Genomic DNA, 19,046 nt, shown 5'->3' with positions numbered 1-19,046 from the left:
CTGCATTCACTTCTGACATCGGTCTCCATTTAGCTAAACTACTGGCAGTCCATGCCCCACTCCCCTTCTTTGTTTCAGCAGAGATTTTATTTTTCTAGATTTATCAAGCTATAATTGACATATAACATTGTGTAAGTTTAAGGATGCAATGTGTTGATTTAGTATACTCATATACTGCAAAATGATTCCCACCATTGCATGAGCTAACACCTCTGTCCTGTTACATAATTACCATTTCTTTTTTGTGGTGAGAACATTTAAGATCTCTTGTAGCAACTTTCAGTGATATAGTACAGTATTATTAGCTATAATCACCATGCTGTACATTAGATTCTCAGAACTTGCTAATCTTATAACTGGAAGCTTGTACACTTTAACCAATATCTCCCCAGTCCCCTGACCACACTCCCACCCCAGTCCCTGGTAACCACCACTCTACTCTCTGTTTCTCTGAGTTTGGCACTTTTAGATTCCACGTATAAATGATTTCATACAGTATTTATCTTTCTCTCAGCAGAGATATTTTAAAAGTCATTTGCGAACAAGTGTTAACCACTTACCTCAGAAGGTGGCTTCTTTTGCCTGGTGTTTTCTTGCGGTATCTCTTGTCCATCTTTCCCCTTTATTTCACTCATACATTTTCCCTGAAAAATCCATCTCCTCTTTTGTGTCTCCCTCTCTCTGCCTGTAGCCTCTCTCACCTCTTTCTTCTCTTACAGCCGCCACGTTGGTTGCCAGCCTCATTTAATCAGCTGTAACCAACAGCTGTGGTTCATTTCCCTTTCATTCTCTATCCCTAAAGTTGATTCAGCCAGGCTACACTCTTTTATTGTGACATTCTCTTGGGCTGCTCACTCAAGTTCACTTGTTCAACAATAGTCACTCATGGAGCAATTTTCCAGACTGCAAACCACACTCAGTTGTCAAACTCTTCTAACTAGTTTACGTTTGATTGACAGACGTTTGAACCATCCTCTCCAAATGGAAAGCTCTGGCAAGGAGCTTACTGCTCACCACACAGAGCATCTCAACAGAGTCTGATAGTCTTAGAGGGGCAAGGTGGGATTGCTATAAGAGTGTGCAGTGGGGTAGCCAATGGTCCTAGTTTACCCAGGATAGAGGGAGTTTCAGGGATGCAGGGCTTTTAGTTTCAAGCCAGAGCAAAATTTAAACCATCTAGTTTAAAGTGGGTCTTTCTATGCAGGGTCTTGGTTGGATAAAGATCGTGATATGATAGTTTAGGATTAGTGGACACAACAAGGCAAAGATTTTGAAGTGAGGATTTCTAAGAGTTTTGGGATATAAACTGTTGAATCTTTGATGAGTCTTTCAAGAAGTTCCCAAAATTAATAATAAAGTTATTTTCCTGGGCAAAAGTTATGCTAATGAAGACAAGGGACCAGGAAGGTTATGCTAATAATAGACAGTGAGCTGAGGTGGGGGAAGTGGGAGATGGTTTCTGTTCTCAGAGTTAATGCCACTCTCTCTTTTCCAAGGTCTGTTTCATATCCACTGTCCTTTGTCAAATGCAAAACCTAGTGGGGGTTTTTTGTTCGTTTGGTTTATGTTTTTAAATTTTTGCAAACATTGCATTACCTCCAACCCCAAGTCTCCAATGTCTGTTCCAGCTTTCATTCCACTCAGGAGAATAACAATAATAAAACTATCACCTATAAAGCCTTCACCATAAGCTAAGACACACGTCAAACCCGTTATAGACATTATTTGACCCTCATAAGAGTCTTATGAAAGAGGCACTATTATTGTCCCTATTTTACAGATGAGGAAACTATGGCTCAAAGAGGTCAAGTAACTTGTCCAAGGTCATGTAGCCAGAAGTGGCAGAGCCAAGATTTGATCTCAGGTCCATCCAACTCTTCAGTAATAAAAGGGAGCAAACTACTGATATATGCTACACGTGGATGAACTTCACAAACACTCTGTTAAGTGAAAGAAGCCAGACGCACAAGACTACATATTTATGATTCCATTTATATGAACTGTCCACATAAGGCAAATTTAGAGGTAGAAAGGAGATCAGTGGTTCCTAGGCAAGAGGCAGGGCGTGGGAATTAATTGCAAATGTGCATATGATTATTTTTTGTCATTGATAGAAATGTTCTAAAACTGGATTGTGATGATAATTGATTTTACAATTCTGTAAGTTTACTAAACATCATCTACTTGTATCTAATCACAACGCATGAAGTTAATGGAAATTCTCATTCAGTAAAACTGTTTAAAAAATCCCAGAGGCCAGATTCTAAGCCTTCTAGTTGTTACCAGCAACCCCTAGGTGCAGGTTCCTTTAGGAATCAAGCCTTAGGTGCCATTCAGAAGGGGATAGACTATAAGTCTTACTAAGTTTTCCTACCCTCTTCACATACGCCTTTAAACTCTTTTAACCAATCTACACATGTTGAATACATTTAATTCTACCAATGAGAGTCCATTTCTAAACAGGCACTAATTTCATTAATGCTAACTGTGCATTTGATTAGCATGTATATAAACCTAAGTAGATAAGTTATAGACATATATGATATTATCACATGTGCTCAAGAGTTTTCAATTACTAATATAGAAAAATAAACCCAAGTGAACTCTTAATACTCACTACCTCTACTGCCTCTGAAATAGCAGTTGACAGAGGAGCCTCACTGACCTTATTTTCTTGCTGTAATCCATTATATAATCCACTCAGACCCCCACTCCAGGGCCAGGTTACTTGCTGTTGTTAATAAAGATATCTTCCCTCAACAAAGCATTGGAGAGATTTTTCTTTTCTATTCAAATCTAAAAGGAAAAAAGGCTCTGAGACTGTAGATGAGAAAGGTCACCCCAAAATTTAAATGGATTGAAACTAAGCCAGTGATGAGAGCTGAACAGTCATTGTGTCCCTGAAAGGAGCCAAAAAGTAGCTTGTGGGCTTCCCTGGTGGTGCAGTGGTTGGGAGTCCACCTGCCGATGCAGGGGACACGGGTTCGTGCCCCGGTCCGGGAAGATCCCACATGCCGTGGAGCGGCTGGGCCTGTGGGCCATGGCTGCTGAGCCTGTGCGTCCGGAGCCTGTGCTCCTTAATGGGAGAGGCCACAACAGTGAGAGACTCGCGTACAGCAAAAAAAAAAAAAGTAGCTTGTTGTGGATGGGACTGGCTCCTGGGAGAAGAAGTCCCTGGGGCACCATGTAAATGTGTATTCCTCTCAGGAACATTTGCTAAACCTGATTTATGTTGTTTTATCTTTCATAAGAACAGAAAGGGATATATTACAGTGAATATGTTTCCTGTACTTTTACAGAGAGATTCGGAATACCAGAAGCTTAACTTACATAGACCGCGGCGCCCTGAAAGAGCTCCCCCTTCTAAAGTTCCTGTAAGTATTAACTCCTGTCCCTTCCTACCTTTTTTTTTTTTAAGAGAATTATAATGTAGGAATATCCCTAGGATGATGTGGGCCATTTTAGTGGTGTGTGGCCTGGAGCAAATCACATCCTGTGACTTACTCCCCACCTTTTCCCATGAGGCAAGGTAACAGGTGAAATGATCCACATTTTAAAAACCTATTCAAAAGTCAACACATAATGCTGGGACGAGAGACCTGCCCCAAGAGACATGAGGGAGAAAATGCCATCATGTATATATGGTCTTTAAATGAATATAACAAAACAAAACAAAAACCTCTGAAAGCCCACTGGTCAATTTTGTTAGGAAATGGGTATCACAATATTAGAGTGACTGTTACACAAAAACAAACAGAAAACAAAAAAGGGTAAAACCTCATCTCTTAGAGCTAGGGGGACAAAAATGGAAGGGACAGCACTTACTGCTTTGCTTTGGTGACACCTTGTGAGCTAACTGTAACCTCAATGAGAGCAGGGACCACAACATTTTTGTTCTTTGTTGTATCTTTACTGCTTAGCGCCTACTGCCTAGGTACTCAAGGAAGTGTGTTCAGTGGATGTGTGTGTATGGCCTCAGGTCTTCTGGGTACCTTCCTTTCTTCCCTTCTTCCTTGCTCACATGCATTGTAAAAAATTAGAACACAAAACGTTATGAAGAAAAAAAGCCAACCTCAATCCCAATACTCAGAAATAATCACTATTAACATATTAGTTCATTTCCATCTAGGGATTTTAAATAAAAGTATATATCCAAATGTATTTTATGAAATTAGTCTTTAAGGATGAATAGAGTTTATCCAGGAAAAGGAGGGGGAGGGGTAGAAGAGAAATACAAGTGGATGGGATAGCATGATAAAGATACAAAGGTGTGGAACCACATGCCTTGTTTGGGGAATGAAAAATAGTTCAGTATTGAAGAGGTAGGAGTGGGAGATGCCAGGAGAACAGAAGAGGATATGGATGAGATATGTGGCTGAAAGGGTATCTGGGGAGTAATAAAAACTTACAGCACAAGGCAATTGCTCCTGTGTGGACTTTGAGTTCCAATCCATCAGTAACTCTTTGATATAATGGTCCCCTGCTATGTGCAAGGCTCAGTGGGGAACATGTAGGATAAAAAAACATTGTCCTTGCCTTCAAGAAACTTACAATCTAGTTAAAGAAGATATTATATATGGGATTGAGAAGTTCCTCCCCTAGGAGAACAATGGTAAGTGACAAATAAGAGGTACATACATTATCTGGGGGTGCAGGTAATTAGAGGAGACATCCAGAAGGAGATGGACTTGTTCAGGGTTTTAAAGAATAGACAGGTCTTGGTCCAAGTCCCTAATATGGCATTTCCAGCCCTTTTTGATATGGTCCCCACTTAACTGTGGGTCTCCCCACCGTACTCTTCCACATGAACAGCTGTTGCAATTGAACTAGACTTTTTTACTGTTCTTCAAATATACCTCATGGAATCTTACATCTCTCCTTTGTTATTTAGAATGTCCCATTTGCTTTCTTGAGACCTCAGGCTCTTCTTCCTCTTCAAATCATATGTCTTCCCTTCTAGAAGGAGTCAGGTCAGAATTTGCCTTAGATGGTACAGCAATGGGACTAGAATTTTCTCTACTGGACGACTTTCTTTAAAGATTTACTGGTAGTTACAAGTTCTCACCATGTCATACTGAAGATCTCAAAAAAATCACTAAATCCACTACCTATGTTCTAGTAGCTGCAAGAAATGTTAAACCAACTAAGTCTGAGAGGCATCCAGAGTTTGAGAGTGTTTGTATTCATGCTGTCAATGCACGTTTTAATCTTGACATTTTGCCCTGATGACACAGCTTTGGAAAGTGAAGATATTGTCTTTGACTGATTTCCTCCCTTATCTGGACATATTTTTATGGTACTGCTGCCATGGTATTCTCAAGTGACTGCCATGGGAATACCATTCTAGGTAAAATAATGAACACAATATAATGTAGAGTTTGAAAGAAGAAGCCTGGCTTGGAGTTGGGTAATTATATTATCTTCCTGTCCCATCCTCTCCTTATTCTACCCTCCCTTCCCCCCAACACACACATAATGTCCTCCAGTTAAAACAAGGAAATCACACACACACACACACACACACACACACGAAAAGAAATCTGAATTCCTATTTCTAGGAATCCCACTTGGTTCAAACAATCCCCAGATGCTTCTAAACAGAAAAGATGTATTGACACTGGTGGACTGGGTTAGATTCTTGTACCTTCAGGGAGCATCATTTCATCCAAGGATTAGAACTTGCCATGGTCTCTCAGATAATTGATGAAGGACTTAGGATTTGATCCTAGTCTGACTTCAGAGCACATACTTTTAGCTATTACATTATTCTACTTCTTATGTGTTGATTTTCTTACCTTATTTCTGTTCTTTTGTTCTTCTTTTTCATGTACTTTAGTGGCATTTTCAACACTGGACTTAGAGTATTCCCAGACCTGACCAAAGTTTATTCCACTGATGTATTCTTCATACTGTAAGTGTGCACATATGCAATATTTGGCAATATTTTACTTGCCACTGACAAGAACTGGGCTGCAGCCAGAGGGGTTGGTTGAAACCAAGTGAAGCAGTTGTTTCAAGGAAGAAGCAGTGATCAGCTGTGACAAATGCACTGATGGATGAAGTAAGGCAAGGACTGAGAAATGGCCATTGGGTTTAGTAACACGGGGCATCGGTGATTCCGAAGAGAACGCTTCCACTGGGGTTCTGGGGGTGGAGAAGTCTGGTTGGAGTGGGCTCAAGAACGAACCAGAAGGGGGAATTAGAGAGAGTGACCATAACAAACTCTTTAGGGAAGTTTTACTACAAAAAAGAAGCAGAAAATGCCTCAGTAGTTGGAGCATATTGAATACGGAGAAAAGGGTTTTTTGTTTTTTTGTTTTTAATGAGAGAAACTATGGCATATTTTTGCTGCTGGGATTGTTTGAATAGAAGGAATTTGATGATAATGATGATACTCTATTTTTCACATAGTTTTTCATAGCTTTTCACTCTCCCATGTGTTATCATATTTGCTCCTCTCGACCACCTTACGAGACATAAAAAGAAGTAACAATTTTTCCACTAAACAAATGAGGAAACGGAGGAATAGAAAACCTAAGGGATTTTGTCTGAGGAGAGTCCCAAGGAGCAGTTGTGAGTGGTGCTCAAACTACTTCCTGTGACTTCTGATTGGGGTCATGGTGCTCTTTTCCAAAACCTGTGACACAGTTAAGTATCTTACTAGTTGTTTAGAAGTGAAAGGACATATGCAGAGAGAATTACAGACTGAGTTTGAACTACAGAATCAGCAAAATGTAGAATGATAGGATCCAAACTCTTGGGATTTTGTTAGAAAAAATGCCCATGCTTCTTTGCTGCAGAAGAGCTCAGTTCAAAATACAGGCCGTCTTCCAGCAACTAGACTGGCATAGAAATGTCCTCTAGGAGTATATGTCTTGCAAGTGGAGGGCACTTTAGTAATACTCATGAAATGAAATCAATTGATCCCATTCTAGCAACCCTTTTTAGGGGTTCCACACGCTGAGAAAATGAGTTGCTCTGGACAAAGTATTAGTCAGAGATTCATGAGAAATCTCTGAGACCCACCTGCTCCCCTTGCACATGAGGATTTGTCAGGAACCTCAGCCCACACCCAAAGCTCACTTGCTCACTGCACATGTGGGGCTCTGAGTATATGTCCACCTAGGACAGCTCTCACCACCTCACCGGACCTCTGAGCCACCAACAGCTAAGAAATGTCAATGACACCTAAAAAGAAATAAGATAAAACTGAATTGTGTCAGGTTATTTATTTAAGGGCATATGTGCAGCAAGAGCCCAGCTCCAGAAGGAAAGCATTTTTTTTTTTAATTTATTTTTGGCTGCATTGGGTCTTTGTTGCTGCACACGGGCTCTCTAGTTGTGGCGAGCGGGGGCTACTCTTCATTGCGGTGCGCGGGCTTCTCATTGTGGTGGCTTCTCTTGTTGCGGAGCATAGGCTCTAGGCATGTGGGCTTCAGTAGTTGTGGCTCACGGGCTCTAGAGCGCAGGCTCAGCAGTTGTGGCGCATGGGCTTAGTTGCTCCGCGGCATATGGGATCTTCCCAGACCAGGGCTTGAACCCGTGTCCCCTGCAACGGCAGGCAGATTCTTAACCGCTGAGACACCAGGGAAGCCCAGAAAGCACTTTTTTCACCAGGTGTTTTTGTTCCTCCCCTGCAGTGAAATTACAGACAACCCCTACATGACTTCGATCCCTGCGAATGCTTTTCAGGGCCTGTGCAATGAAACCTTGACACTGTGAGTACTGCCAGTTCCACTCCTGCCAACAATGAAATATTTATTTGGGCCGCTGTACTATTTCCACAGGCCATCCAAGAACCGTGCTACCATATAGTATGTGCTCTATGGTCTACCGAGGGTTTCACATAGTTAAATAAGAGTAGTGACTCATGGTGTGGTGCTCTACAGGTGACGAAGTGGTTTAGGTAACAAGACGAGAGAGTATTCCCTTACAGAAGTGGTCAGCACACTTTATCTGTAAAGCACCATTCAGATTTTACAGACCACATGGCCTTTGTGGCAACTGTTCAGCTCTGCTATTTCAGGGCAAAAGCAGCCATCGACAATATATAAACTAATGAGCATAGCTATGTTCCAACAAAATTTTATTTACAAAAACAGCCAGTGGGCCAGATTTGGCCTGCAGGCCTTATAATAGTCTGGGTTCTAGTATCCCCATTGAACAGAGGAAGAACCTGGGGTTAAAGCAAATCTAAGTGATTTTCCCAAGGTCACTGAGCTAGAAAATGGTGATGCTAAGGGCTTTTCATACTCTGCACTCATACTTCAACTGTGTCGTCACAAACTATTATTAAGTTCCTATGAAGGGATATTGAATAGAAAACATAGTTCTGCTCTACATCATCACTTTGCCAGAGTTCGAATGGGTTCTGCTCTTTAGTTGTTCAAAAGAAATGCTAGATCAGGGAAATTCACAAAATGTTCTAATGAAGGAGATCTAACAGAGGTACAAAAGATGAGTTAATTCTCCAAGCCGGTAAAAATTCCCCTCCCTCATCGAATTAGCTACAAAGTAGAGTTGGGACTACATCCAAAGGATCCCGTCTCTCTAGTTTCAGTACCACTGCCCAGATTCAGGCCTGGTGGGGGTTTTGCCCAGATTGTCACCCAGCTCCCTTTCTCCAGTCACACTACAGTCCAAGGGTTCTTCGTCGTATGCAAACCTGATTGAATTAGGCCCCAGCAAAATTGATCCAGGCCTCCACACGACCCTTTGAAGAGGCAGTTTCCAAGCGTTCCAAGTCAAGCAGTCTTGACCCTGTGAAGGTATCTCAACCTCTGGGACTCTATCCACAGTGGAGCATTTCAATTCATCCTTCTCGAAAAATGGGGAGAGCTCTCTTGATAAGACAAGAGACTCCCCAGCCACCATTTCATTTGACAGCACAGCAAAGACTGGGGTTTAGCCTGCTCAGTCCCCAGACCTCAAGGCCATTTACCTCTTCCGTAAAGCCTTCCATTGTGCCCACTCATTGTATATAAACACCAGTCTCAATTTCTTTGCAGGATGTTACCTCCACATTTTGACATCTTTTTCTAAGGACCCGTATCCCAAGCAGCCCTCTCAAGTGAAAGCTGCTGTTTGTCTCACACCCAGCATGGGGCCCAGTAGGCATCTGATAAACCTCTGAATGAGGGAACCTTAACTTTCCTGAAACCTAGAGGTGGGGATGGCATAGCTTGTCCATTATCTTTTCAGATGATTATTTCTACATACCTGCAAAAGTCCTGGCTTCTTTAAAGCTCATGCTCAAAAAACTATAAACGTGAAAGGGTATGTGTCCAGTAGCAAACTTTGTACCCATATTCCTGGTAGGATAGAGTTTCAATCAAAGTTTGCAACCCTTTGTTCTTTCTTTCCTACTATGTTTTTCTTTCTTCACTATTTTCCCTTTCTGAGACCTACTTGTCCAATAAGAGTTTTATTTAATCTTTGAAATGTAATTCCAACAAAGAACATTTTTATTGTCCAGGCCTCTCAGCAAAGTTTGGGAAAATAGAAATGCCAAATGTACAATTCTCACATCTTCATTAATGAACTCTAGTTCAGAACAAATTAACTTACCTATAGAGCTTTCTCAGCCTCTGTGCTTAGCGTCCCGGTGCATTGCAGTCCTCCCCCAGGACACCTTAGTAGCAGGAAGTAAACTCATTGTGTAATTATTTTAAACAAAACAAAAAGCAAACAAGGATTGCCTCTTAGTTCTTCACAACTACATACGATAAATCCAAGTTTGCAAGGTATTCATTTTAACATGGTCGTCTCATAAGTGTTCACACCTTACTTGTTAAATGTATAGCTGTTTTATCCTGCCAGTAACCTTTTGATTAGGTATTATTTTATCATAGTTTTACAGACAAGGAAAACTGCGGATAATTGAGGTTGAGAAGTTCTCAGGGTCACCTACTATGAAGTGACAGAGCCAGGTCTAATTCCAAGTTTGGAGTCTCCTGTATGCTTCTTACTGTGTTACCAGAGTTCACAGGAGGCACTGCAGTAGTTTTCAGAGTTCCCCTACAATCGCCACTCACTGTGCCTGATTGTGGACATGGCAGCCTTCTCTTATCCCATGCCAGTAGCCCCCAGGAACCCCCATGCACCCCTGTGTAGACCAGAGTTCCCATGGCTGGAGCTCCTTTTCCAGCAGAAAGGATGTGTCCTTTTGGTGGGTGGGAAGAATTGCTTTTGAGTTCAGAAATCCTGATTCCCGACAGCTGTGCATCAGTGTGGCTTTGGCAAATAACCTCCATATCTCAATAACCTGACTAGGAAATAGAGGAGATAATGCTTCAGTCCAGCCCTTGGAATCGCTGTATGAATTAATTAGTTGCAGAAACATAGCAACAAGTTAAAACATTAAAACTTCCCCAAAAGGCCATGGTCTATCTATTTTCTTAGATTTGTTTTTGAAGTTCAATTTGTTTCAGTCCTCAACCATTTAATTAAACATTTAATGTATGATACACCCTGAGGATTAAAAATATGACTATAAATGTGAAACAACATTTTAAAGAGAAAAATATAAAACCTATGCATTCAGATGAATAATGTCTTTTAAAGTGCTCATCTTGAGAAACTGCACTTATTCCTCCATTATTGACATTGGGTTAACTATTTCCTGAAACCCCAGTTTTTTGAGTGTATGTAAAACATTTTTTAAAAAATCCTTAATGATTGCAAATCTTTGCTCATTAAAGTGAATCTGCTTCTGGGAAACAGCTTAAAGCTCTAGGAGCTAAGTCTGGAGAATGGGGATTCAAACTGGAAAACACTATTCCATGTTCCAAATAAGACATACTGTAAAGTTTCCTTGTAGGGCCTAAGAACCTTCATGCACATCTCTGGCACTGAAGAAATGAAGAGCAACCCTCAGAGAAGAGCCAGCACTACCTCTTATAGGTCACTGATTTCTCCTCTCTCTGTTGATTATAGGAAACTATACAACAATGGCTTTACTTCAGTCCAAGGACATGCTTTCAATGGGACAAAGCTGGATGCTGTGTAAGTCAAGGGTTGCCATGGAAACCACTATCCTGCCCTACACTCCCTCCCCCAAGAAGGACCATTCAGTGGGTCAGAATTCTGCTAGAGATAGGTTCCACCAGAGCATTCCTCAACCCCAGAGTTAGCATGACCAAGACTTGGGGATAATGTTAAGGAACTTGACAAGAGCCAGCTTTAGTGGACACACATTAACTCCAATTCTAAATCCCAAAGCTTTTATCCTTAATAAAATGGAGAACGATGGTGTCACCTTCTATTATGTTATAGGAGTGTGTGTGTGTGTGTGTGTGTGTGTGTGTGTGTGTGTAAATATTCATCTATCATGTACATGAAGTAAAGAGGTGTCTTTAATTAAGTCCAAAGCTATTCAGAAGGTAAGGCTTTTCTTTTCGTTTTATCTGACATATTTTCAGGAAAGGTGTCAGTTTATATTTGATTCAGTTAGAAATAGCTGAAAAGCCATATCCAGATTTTGGCTTCTCTGCAAATAAATAATGCCTAGAACAGGATATTGGCAAAAAGATAGTGATTAACATGGGTCTCTGTCTTTGTAGTACCTTTCTATCAGATCTCTGTGGTCCCCAGTGTCCATGCCAGAGCATAGTTTGTGTCTAAGAGCTGCTAGACCGGTTCAGCCATACTGGTGTGTGATTTAACCTAATAGCTAATAAATGACAAAGAGCTTTAGTAGAGCCTGCTTTCCACAGTATGGTGAACTAGATAATTTGTTTCTACTATGAAAGAACTAGATGATATATTTTGAAAAAACTTATTTTATGTCATATCCCCAAGAGAGGAAAATGAAACAACTAACAAACCAGTAGCTGAAACCAAAATGGTGGGTGCTTACAGAGGGTGCAGTTCCCTTGGGGGCAGCTGCCAACATCAGTGGTGCCAGGAGACTAGACTCAGTGAGAAGTCAGTGAGAAGGTGGAGAAGTGATGTAAACCTGAGACTGCTGGATTAAGCCAGGGAACCTGGATGAGAGCTGGAGTGGGACCACACTAGTAGAACCTCTGGACTCCTGGCAGAAAAAAATGCAAACCTCTGCAGAGGAAAGAACCCCAGTGCAGGCCCAGATTTTTAAAATCAATCAAATAGGTGCTTACAGTCAAAAGTCACACATAGGAAAGGAAGAAACTACCATGCGTAAGAGTCAGCTGAAGCAACAAACGATAGATTCTTGTGTTTAATTTGTTTTATGACAGTTTATTGAGTATTTTTAAACAATTGTATTTTTTCCATTCCAGAAGTTCTATTTGCTTCTTTAAAAGTTTGCCTGCTCATTTTTGTAATTCCATCTTTTTTTTCCCCCTTTAAACATTTCATACATAGTTGTTTTATATTCTGGAAACGATCATTGCACAATCTTAAGGCCTGTGGTTCTAGATCTGTTGTGCTCTACGGTGCTTCTCAAACTTTATTGAGCATATAAACGATCTGGGGGGTCTTGTTAAAATGCAGAATCTGATTAAGTAGATCTGGGGTGAGCCCCAAGATTCTGCATTTCTAACAAGCTCCCAGGTGATACTGAGGCTGCTGGTCCATTGAGCAACTTGAGCAGGGTGAGTTAAATTACCTGCACAACACAGGTTAATAAGTTCAAAGTCATTATACCTTGACATGGCTTCCTAAGTTCTGTTTGAAGTGGGGTCTCACTCTTTACCAGGCTTTTGGGTTTCTTAGTAGTCTTTGTTAAGTGAAGATCAGAGTACCTATATCGAGATTGCCTAGGTGTAGGCTCATCTGGGTTGATGTTAGTCATTTGTTTAAATACATAATTATAGGGGAAGTCTGAAAAGACTCAACAGAGTAACATGAATACTTATACATCAAATTTATTTACAGTATTGGAGAGACCCTACTTCCATCTTAACTTTATTGTTCAAATCTCACACAATCCTACATTTAATTTTCTTTTCTTTTTTTAGTGTGCAGGATGTTTATTGAGGAGAGCTCCTGGAATCTACCAATATGGAAGGGAGGGTATGAAAGCAAAGCAAGATGGGGTAGCAGGAAAAGTTGGCTGACCTGACAGAGAACTCTGGAGCTAAATACGGCCTAGAGTTTTCCTGTTTCGCTAAAATGGCCAGACAGCTATACTCCCATCTTCTTTGGTCGTTAGATTTAAGCTACCCTAACATAGGTTTCCTTAGGTGAGACCATTCTCTGCAGCTGAGGCAATCCCAGGGACTGATAGCTAAAGCTTTTCTCCTGACAGTAGGCCCAGCAGCTGGATAGACAATTCCTTCCTAGATGGAGGACCCAGGCGTATGAGCTCCATGCCCATCACTGTCATAACTTGAACCTCTTGGATTCAACTTATTTATTTATTTATTAACCTTTTCATTGGAGTATAATTGCTTTAAATGGTGTGTTACCTTCTGCCTTATAACAAAGGGAATCAGTCATACATACACATATATCCCCATATCTCCTCCCTCTTGCGTCTCCCTCCCTCCCACCCTCCCTATTGACCTTGTAAAGTTAAACAAAGTATACAGGTGGACTTCTTGCATCTTTTGATAGAATAATCTGAATTACTAATATCCAGCAGGGGGATACAGTATGCAGAGCTTCTCAGGGAGTTCTTGGTTCCTGGAGCACCTCTCTGGACTGGTGTTCCACAGAACACTTTTTGGGGAAAGCTACTTAAGAAGAATCTTTTGATATACTGCCTTGTTCGGAGGCAGGTAAATTTAACAAGGCTTATTCAAGAGGCAGGCTATGGAGAATCTTAAGAGCCAGTAAATTTTCAGATCATCCTGTGGTCTTCTGAAGTTAAACCTATGAAAAGATTATGTAGGAAAACGGTCTCTACCTTCCTACCAACTTTCTCCTTAGACCATATCATGGGCTCTGTGAGAGGCTTGGTTGATGGGAGAGCGTTATTCTGATGAAAACAGTGGATTTTAATTCACTGATTCTCTGAATTACATACAGTCTGTTCTAGTCACTACAACTATCCCTTGAAACACAGGAAAGAAATCAACGCACCATTTTCACATACTTTCTTGACATTTTTATGTAAAATTTGGAAGGGTTTAACAAATGTGGGCAATATTTCTTAACTGAGAATCATTTGTTTCTTGATTTTTAGAAGTCTAGATCTGAGATCAGCAAACTTTTTCTGGAAAGGGCCGGATAACAAATATTTTGGGCTTTGTGGGACATAAGATCTCAGTCACAGCTTCTCCACTCTACCATTGTAGTGTGAAAGCAGCCACAAACAATTCATAAACAAATGAGCATGGCCGTATTTCAATAAAATTTTATTTACAAAAATTGGTGACAGGCAGAATGTGACCACATGGTCGTAGTTTGTGGACATCTGGTTTAGATGTAGGTATTCAGTGAGGATGACCACTGTGTGATGAAATATGTAGTTTATTTCTCCCAATTCCTGGTAAAGGTTAAATGGCAAACATGGGATAAAGATAAGAAGTATCTGGACAAAAATATTTTAGGGTTTGAAAGTTAAGATCCAATCATAAAATAAAATAAAGATCCTTTTATCCAATCAGTATTTTAAATCTGAACTTAAATCTCTGCTCCTGTTATAAAACAACATTCCTTCTGTTCGTTCTACCCTAAGTTTGTGATTCCTGGTTGATGGAAACTCAATTTTTCTTAGCTTCATGCACTCCATTAAAAGGTATCCTATAAATCCAAGGTAAAATCAAGATGATAATCATGATAAAGATGCCTGGAACTAGAGGAAGATAAATAAGGGTTGAGCTGTAGATGGAGAAAACAGAGGTCAGGTTTCCATAGTGATAACAAAATAGTATTCACTTTGTGATTTTAACATGGAGCCGTTGCCTCTATCCTCAATACTAACTGTGATTTAAAACTAATGTAAACACATCAGTATTCTATAATTACCCTAATATTGTTCAAATACTGTACATGGCATGTTAGCAATTTGTTGAATCCTCCAGAAGTGTGTTCAAATATTTTAACTTCTAATTTAAACAATTGCTTATCCAAAAGCGTGATTATTCCCCATCATCTGCCTCATGTCAATTCACTGAAATTAGCAGATTTGACCTCACTTAGACCTATTTTATTAGTGTAACTGAAGAACACGGTTGCAGCCAAGTTGGACAAATTCCACATTGAGAACAAGCACTGATGCCTCAGCAGCAGTTGGGTAATTAAAAGTTCATGAAAATTATGGCAGATGCTCGAAAGTACATGGTCCTGTGATTTCATATGGAACCAAGCACACTGTCATCACTCAGATGTGGAATTAATAATAATACAAGCATCCCTTGCTCAACAGAAGTTGAACTGCTCTCAGTCACAAGTTAAGTCACACATTCATTCTTTGGAACCTCTTTTCCACCCTCTCCACACAATCTGGCATGGAGATATATCGCTTATCTCAGAAAATTTAATTCTCTGTATTGTATTTTGTATTGTCAAATTCTAGCAACAAGCTACCATCTGACAGTAAACATTTGGGCAGAAAAAAATACCATTTTGATGTGCTAAGAGCATACTGAAACACTAATCGTTATGAACAGAGAAGTCAACACAATTCATGTACTAATTAGCATCACACATTAGCTTATTACAAGCAAAACACTGCAGCTTGGAGCACTGGGAAAAGATGACGATAGAGAAGATTATAGGATTAAGCAGGCTATTCTTTCTAATGGAGTAAGTATTTGAACAGCTTGTAGGATATGCTCCAAGGCTGGCTTTTACCTCTGCCTGTTGAAGCCTTGAGCATTTTCTCACCTTTTACTGTTTACAGGCAGGTATCCTGATTTCAGCTACTAAAAGGATTTTTATGGAACAGTGAGGGCTGGGCAGCGATTCTCTTTAATTTTCCAAATAACTGATGGTATGAGAGCGAAATACAGTTCCCACAGAAGTATTCCCATGAGAGTCTCACAGTATAAACAGGTGCCCGCCCATTTACCCTAAGGGGATTGTGGAAATGCAGGCTCAAATTCTATCTTGGAGCTGAAACGTATCCTAAAACTCCCGAGAGAGCAAGGCTCAGCAGCAACCACAACTCTCCTTACCACAGTGTCATACTCCTCCCTCTGACACGTCCTCACTTAAACATAATACAGAGGGTGCCTTGAGCTAGGAGTTACCCAGCAACTGGACTTTCATTTAGTCATCCAGCATGTTTTCACTGAATGGCTGTTGTGTGCCAAGTGTGAGTCCAATGGGGAAGGATGTGAGCTATGTCTATCATACTGAGTTCATCAACTGGTTAGTCTTCCCCAGCTCATTCCTGACCATCTTCATTTTTCTGACCACACTGTTCTTCCTTAACTGTGAGATACACGGCACTTAAATCAGGGCAGGACTTCTTAACTCCCCTCTCCCTACACCCCCCCCCCCCACCCACCACATGAAAAATCTGACATATCTTTTCTCGGAAGAACTTCATTTCTTCCAAGAGGTTCTCAAAGAGGCATACATACTCCGAAGAGTGAAAAGTCATTGAATACTTACATGTAGCAGTGTCTATCCTATTTTTAAAGGAGATACCCATCCTTTGCTCATAAGCCCTTCCCAGTATTTGTACTTAGAAAGACTTTCAAGAAGTCTTTCCTTTCACCGCAGACTCCGAGACTTTCTACTCTTCTTTTGTTTACATTCATCTTGTCCTTGGAAGAGACAGTTTAGATGATCACACACACATACTCTCCCAATAAAATAATCATTGTCTGGAGTAGGTTACCCATGTAGTCTACCAAGATTTGTGATTGACTTACCCAAGTTGGCTTACAGAATGTGGATTCCAGAGGAATCAGGATAAGTCCGGGTCAAGGAATCAATTTAACTAACCTGACATTCCCAGTAAACATTATATGATAAATGAGGCTGATGGAAGCACAATCTTCTTGGATATTAAGGCTTCTGCAGATATATTTCCCCATCCCCATCCCCTCCGCTCCAGGAGAAGGTAGGATCAGCAATCTGAACCCAAGGTTAAAGCTTCATGGCATTATCATAATTTGTGATAATAAGACAGCCCTCCAAACCGCTAAACAGCGGAATGATGCTTTCATTTTTAAGCACCTAATTATTTCTAAGAGATGAAGTGCCCAAACAACCCTCCTGGTTTTGAAGAATGCAGCCTCCCTCAAGACTCCAGTTCATCTCCGTTCAAGTTGGCTGCACCCTCTCTCCATCCTCCTTCTCCCCTTCTGGACTCTGGCTGGCTTTCCCAGTTTAAAGTCTTCTGCAGCATTTCTGGTAAACTCTAACGCTTATCAACCAGACTCCTTATCCTTGGGGGCATATTGAATATCAGATGAGAACACTGCAGAATTGTACAAGCAATTATTTAGTTTTACAATCATTTCTAATGATTAGAGCAAGCCGATTTTCACTTGCGGCAGTCAGAGATGAAGAGGAAAAACTGAGATGAGCTCACCAGTCCTTACTTGATTTTCAGCAGTCTGGGAAAAGAATGTGATCTGCAAGTTGCATGGTCCAGAGAATATAAAAAGAGACACAAGCCAGTGTGGCACTTGAGTTGAGTTAGTTGTCTTTTCACAGAACCACGCTGTTCAAGATCCTCTCTCCAGGTGTTTTGTCTCCAAGGCAGCTCTTGTCTGCTCTGGCTATCACTGATCATGAACTCTGTGGACACAGTGGGTTGAAGGAGACTCCAACAACGATCGAATGAAGCCTATGAGTGAGAGACTTACATGATAGCCATTCATCCAGAAGGCACAGACTTGCTGCTGTAACATCTCAGTTGCATCTTTGTACATATATGAGGGTTAATTGATACCCCCGCTCCATTTTTGACTTAACAGCACCCTGGAAGCTTGGTATCCACCCAGCCATTGCCTGAAGAGGCCATGTCTGGGCCAGACCCTTGTGGCATTTGTAAACAAGTTGCTTGTCACTGCCATCAAAAAAGTCAATTGGCCACCACACCCTATGATGGGTCTTCTAGCTTTCATTCCCCATTACTTTTTCCATAAAGTAAAAGTTTAGCATAGCTCACCTCACTATTTTGGAGGAAAAGTGCATTGATTTTTTTATTCAATCATTTACACCTTCCTTCAGTAAATAGTTATAGAGGCACTGAATTTGGCACTGGTGATACAACAATGAGTAAGACAGAGAGCTTAAACTCTGATTTGGGAGACAGACGATGAAAAAGTAAACAAATACACAAGATAATCACAGACTGTGATAATGCCATGAAGGAAACAAAGATTGCAATGAGGAAAACTGATGGTGGCTACTTTAAGTTAGTTCTCAAGCTCGATTTGAGAAAAAATGTAAAGGATCACAAAATGTATACCAATTTATGAGATGTCATTGTGTGAAGTCGTAGTACTTGTCATTTGGTTAATCCCTCATCCTGCCCAGGAGAGGGAGACTTCTTGGTGTTTGGTCAAACTCTTCCTCCAATTGCTCCAGTGAACACCCATCTATGGCTCTGGGGCTGCCCTCTCTTATTCTAAGTTCCATCCTCTACAAAGGACTAGAGAGAGCAGAGCTGCTGGACCAGGAGAGGTTGAGGGCAGACCTCACGGAAGTGCTGTTTGTGCTTTCGCCTTCTGAACAGCAACAGAGGCTACCTCCTCATGGCTCAGCCACAAATAAAGCCACCCTCCCTCTCCTCAATCTCACCAAGAGATGCAGAGAAAGAGAGAGAGACGATTAACCAAGGAGAAGTTCTGTGAGGGCTCTGGGGAAAGAATCCTTCTGACACAAAGTCCTCATGTCACACTATTTTTTTTTTAATTGAAGTATAGTTGATTTGCAATGTTGTGTTAGTTTCAGGTGTGCAGCACTGTGATTCAGTTATACACATATATAGATATAGATATAGTTTTTCAGATTCTTTTCCATTATAGGTTATTACAAGATACTGAATATATTAATAGTTCCATGTACTATACAGTAGGTCCTTGTTGTTTACCTAGTGTCACACTATTCTTATTAACCATCGCCCTTGAGGATTTTGCATCATGAAGAGCAAACACCATAAACAGAATAATGGAAGCATTATCTGTATCTAAGCAGATCTCCTGAGTCGCCACTGC

At 40.8% G+C, this 19,046-nt stretch overlaps 1 protein-coding gene across 2 annotated transcripts in view; it reads left to right on the top strand.

The window, feature by feature from the left end:
• TSHR (thyroid stimulating hormone receptor) overlaps positions 1-19,046 on the top strand; it is a gene marked incomplete at both ends in the record, with an annotated part of 164,017 nt that overhangs the window by 111,198 nt on the left and 33,773 nt on the right. For both annotated transcript variants that reach the window (XM_079913184.1, XM_079913185.1), the window contains 4 exons: positions 3,300-3,374; positions 5,837-5,911; positions 7,641-7,718; positions 10,936-11,004. In XM_079913184.1, coding sequence (XP_079769310.1) covers positions 3,300-3,374; positions 5,837-5,911; positions 7,641-7,718; positions 10,936-11,004 — 297 coding nt within the window. The remainder of the gene's footprint in view (positions 1-3,299; positions 3,375-5,836; positions 5,912-7,640; positions 7,719-10,935; positions 11,005-19,046) is intronic.

The sequence above is a fragment of the Stenella coeruleoalba genome (genome assembly GCF_951394435.1).
Source record: "Stenella coeruleoalba genome assembly, chromosome: 2".
Lineage (NCBI taxonomy): Eukaryota > Metazoa > Chordata > Mammalia > Artiodactyla > Delphinidae > Stenella > Stenella coeruleoalba.
This window is presented reverse-complemented; position numbering and strand designations above follow the sequence as displayed.